Source organism: Aptenodytes forsteri, unplaced genomic scaffold, assembly GCF_000699145.1.
Source record: "Aptenodytes forsteri isolate BGI_AS27 unplaced genomic scaffold, ASM69914v1 Scaffold492, whole genome shotgun sequence".
NCBI classification, from domain to species: domain Eukaryota; kingdom Metazoa; phylum Chordata; class Aves; order Sphenisciformes; family Spheniscidae; genus Aptenodytes; species Aptenodytes forsteri.
Genome location: NW_008794172.1, coordinates 1,096,194 through 1,098,867, shown reverse-complemented (window position 1 = coordinate 1,098,867; position 2,674 = coordinate 1,096,194). Strand labels below are relative to the sequence as shown.

The 2,674-nt window shown below is 57.4% G+C and overlaps 2 protein-coding genes across 2 annotated transcripts in view; both read right to left on the bottom strand.

The window, feature by feature from the left end:
• IFI35 (interferon induced protein 35) overlaps positions 1–519 on the bottom strand; it is a 4,247-nt gene extending 3,728 nt beyond the window's left edge. The window contains exon 1 of the mRNA XM_009283477.1: positions 455–519. Within this exon, the coding sequence (XP_009281752.1) occupies positions 455–519 (65 nt within the window). The remainder of the gene's footprint in view (positions 1–454) is intronic.
• A 343-nt stretch (positions 520–862) lies between these two features.
• RPL27 (ribosomal protein L27) lies at positions 863–2,674 on the bottom strand (the record flags this gene model as incomplete). Its single annotated transcript, XM_009283467.1, has 3 exons — positions 863–952; positions 1,809–1,919; positions 2,559–2,674. Coding segments are annotated over 3 exons (276 nt in total), but the record flags the coding sequence as incomplete, so codon positions are not given.

Below are 2,674 nucleotides of genomic sequence, written 5' to 3'. Positions count from 1 at the left end.
CCCCCCGCGTTCGTCCGCCCCCTCCTCCCCGTGGAACTCGCTTTCCCAAAGCGACCCGACCCTCCTCGGCCCCAGCCAGTAAATAACCTTTCCCGCTCCTGCCCCGCGCATCCGTCTTCGATTTAACACCGCGACTCCCCCCCTGCTCCCCAGGCGAGCGGGGAAGGGTGTCACTTGCTCGATGAAGAACATTTGCGAAAGCAACCAAGAATTTACGCCCCCTCCTCCCCGTGGAACTCGCTTTCCCAAAGCGACCCGACCCTCCTCGGCCCCAGCCAGTAAATAACCTTTCCCGCTCCTGCCCCGCGCATCCGTCTTCGATTTAACACCGCGACTCCCCCCCTGCTCCCCAGGCGAGCGGGGAAGGGTGTCACTTGCTCGATGAAGAACATTTGCGAAAGCAACCAAGAATTTACCGCTCCACTGGTAAGATCACCGCGCAGGTCCGCCCTACACGTCGCCGTATTCCTCAGCCAGAGAAGAGGTAAGAGAAGCAGACACCTGGAATCGTCCATTCATCTTCCCTCTCCCACCCCTATTCTCACAGGAATTACTGCTGTTTTGGGAATCGGAGATGCCCAGCAGTGGCGGGAATGACATAAATCACCCTCCGGCAGCAGGAAGGGGAAAGAGCAGCCTCTGCCCCGCTGCAGAGCGGGAGGTGTGAGGACAGTCCCACGGAGACGGCACGTGCACCCGCAGTCCAGGCCCTACAACGCTCCACAGACACTCAGAAGCTCGCCCGGACTGCAGGGGCTTTCCCAGCTCCCACAGACACGCAAAGCAACAACGTCCACACCACAGAGAAAAAGGCCTGGCAACGCTTTTTTTTTTTATTTAAATACAACAAAGCAAAACAAAACGGTTTTTAATAAACATTTATTGATGCAACTTGTTACACCTTTAGAATCGCAGCTTCTGGAAGAACCACTTATTCTTGCCAGTCTTGTATCTGAAAGAGGAGTGCAGAGGTTAGAGAGTGCTCTGTACCAGCAGGCAACAGCACAAGACCCGCACCGGCGCTCTCCGTATCCTCCCACGGGCAGGACGCGGCGCCCAGCTTACCCAGAGGCAATTCACCTGGTCTCTTCAGCCCGGGCTGCAACTGGGCCCGCTTTAAACGTTTGAACTGCTACGGGAAGCGGATGTCCGCTTCCAGATTTTCTCACGAAGGACACCCGCACTACGGCGGTTTCTACCCCGAGAGATAAGAAAGCAGCGTGTGGCAGCCCCACTAGACATCCCACGTGGAGGGCAGCCATCGGGAGATGCCCTCGGAGAGCAGCCTATGATCACGGGCAGAGCGCTTTAAAACAGCCAACGGCCCGGGCTGCCCGCGAGACACCCTGTGTTCCGCTGAGGCCGCACAGCTCCTTCCGCTGGAGGAGTTTCTGAACAGAAAACTGGAAAGAAGGACCACTGACCCGAACACTCCTGGGCAAAGCGTCAGCGCTGCCCTGTCCCACTAAGCCCAGTGACAGACAGCGGACGAACTGGCAGTGAGACACCAAGAGATCGTCATCTGGCACCCGAAAGGCCCCGCTCATGCTGGCACGAGGCTGCAGCATGATCGTAAACGTCAGCCTGGTCTACAGCTGTTGGTGAAGTGTTCCCCACCTCAGCCCGTCAACTCTCTGAACAGACAGTTGCATAAACACGCACAGAAGGTGAGGAGAAATGCACTCAACCAGAAACGCGTTCAAAAAAGTGTCCAACCCGGGACTCACCCAGGCTGTGGCACAACCGCGCCGAGCCCTCGCCACAGGGACGGGTGCTGACACCACCGAAGAGACGAGCTTCCCACTCACCTTTCCTCAAACTTCACCTTGGCTTCACGTCTCGCTTTGCGTTTTAGAGCGGGGTCCCTGAACACGTCCTTATTGACCACTGTTTTGTCCAGCGGAATATCGACAGAATACCTGGGCAAGAGAGCAGCAAGGTTTGAAACAGCCACGGTTCCTGGCACAAGGGTGAGAACACCGCGGGCAGCCCGAGCTGGCCAAATGCACGTACTAGGGCCAGGTTAAGGCACTACAGCTCTTAAAGCCTTCTTAATTCTGGAAATCACCGAAGCACTACAGCGTCCAAAGACACTTAATTCAGCCTACAAACGAAACAGCTACACGCTTCACAAGAGACAAGCAGCTCTACCCAGCACGTTGCACTGGGCAGCCTGTACCCGCAGGAGCTCAAAGGGGACGGGAAGAAACGCCACTGGGCCACAACAGCCCTGCCAGCACCCCCAGATCCTCATGGCTGTTTCAAAGGCTCATCCACTGACACCCCGTGATTGAGAGGAAAAGCAGTGTGGCCGAACTAAGAGCCAACTGCCTTATTTCAGAGGTTTGCCAATATTTCCCCTCAGCCTCACCCCCCCCCGCCCCTGCTTTTGCAGGGTGCGTGCCCCGCGTTCATTCAGAGCCTCAGTGACTCCCAGCGTTCGCTAGAGAGAACACACCGTGACGAGAACCACGGTCACCACGAGCAGACGAGACCTCCCTGGCCCTGCCAGGTGCAGACCGCAGCCCTGCCGGCGGCGCCCCGGCAGCCACGCTCACCGGGTGGGCATCAGGTGGTTGTAGTTGTAAACCTTCACGAAGGACTTGATCTTGGACCGCTTTGCGATCTTCTTCTTGCCCATCGCGGCAGTCACCTTCCGCGGGGAGCGGTCGAT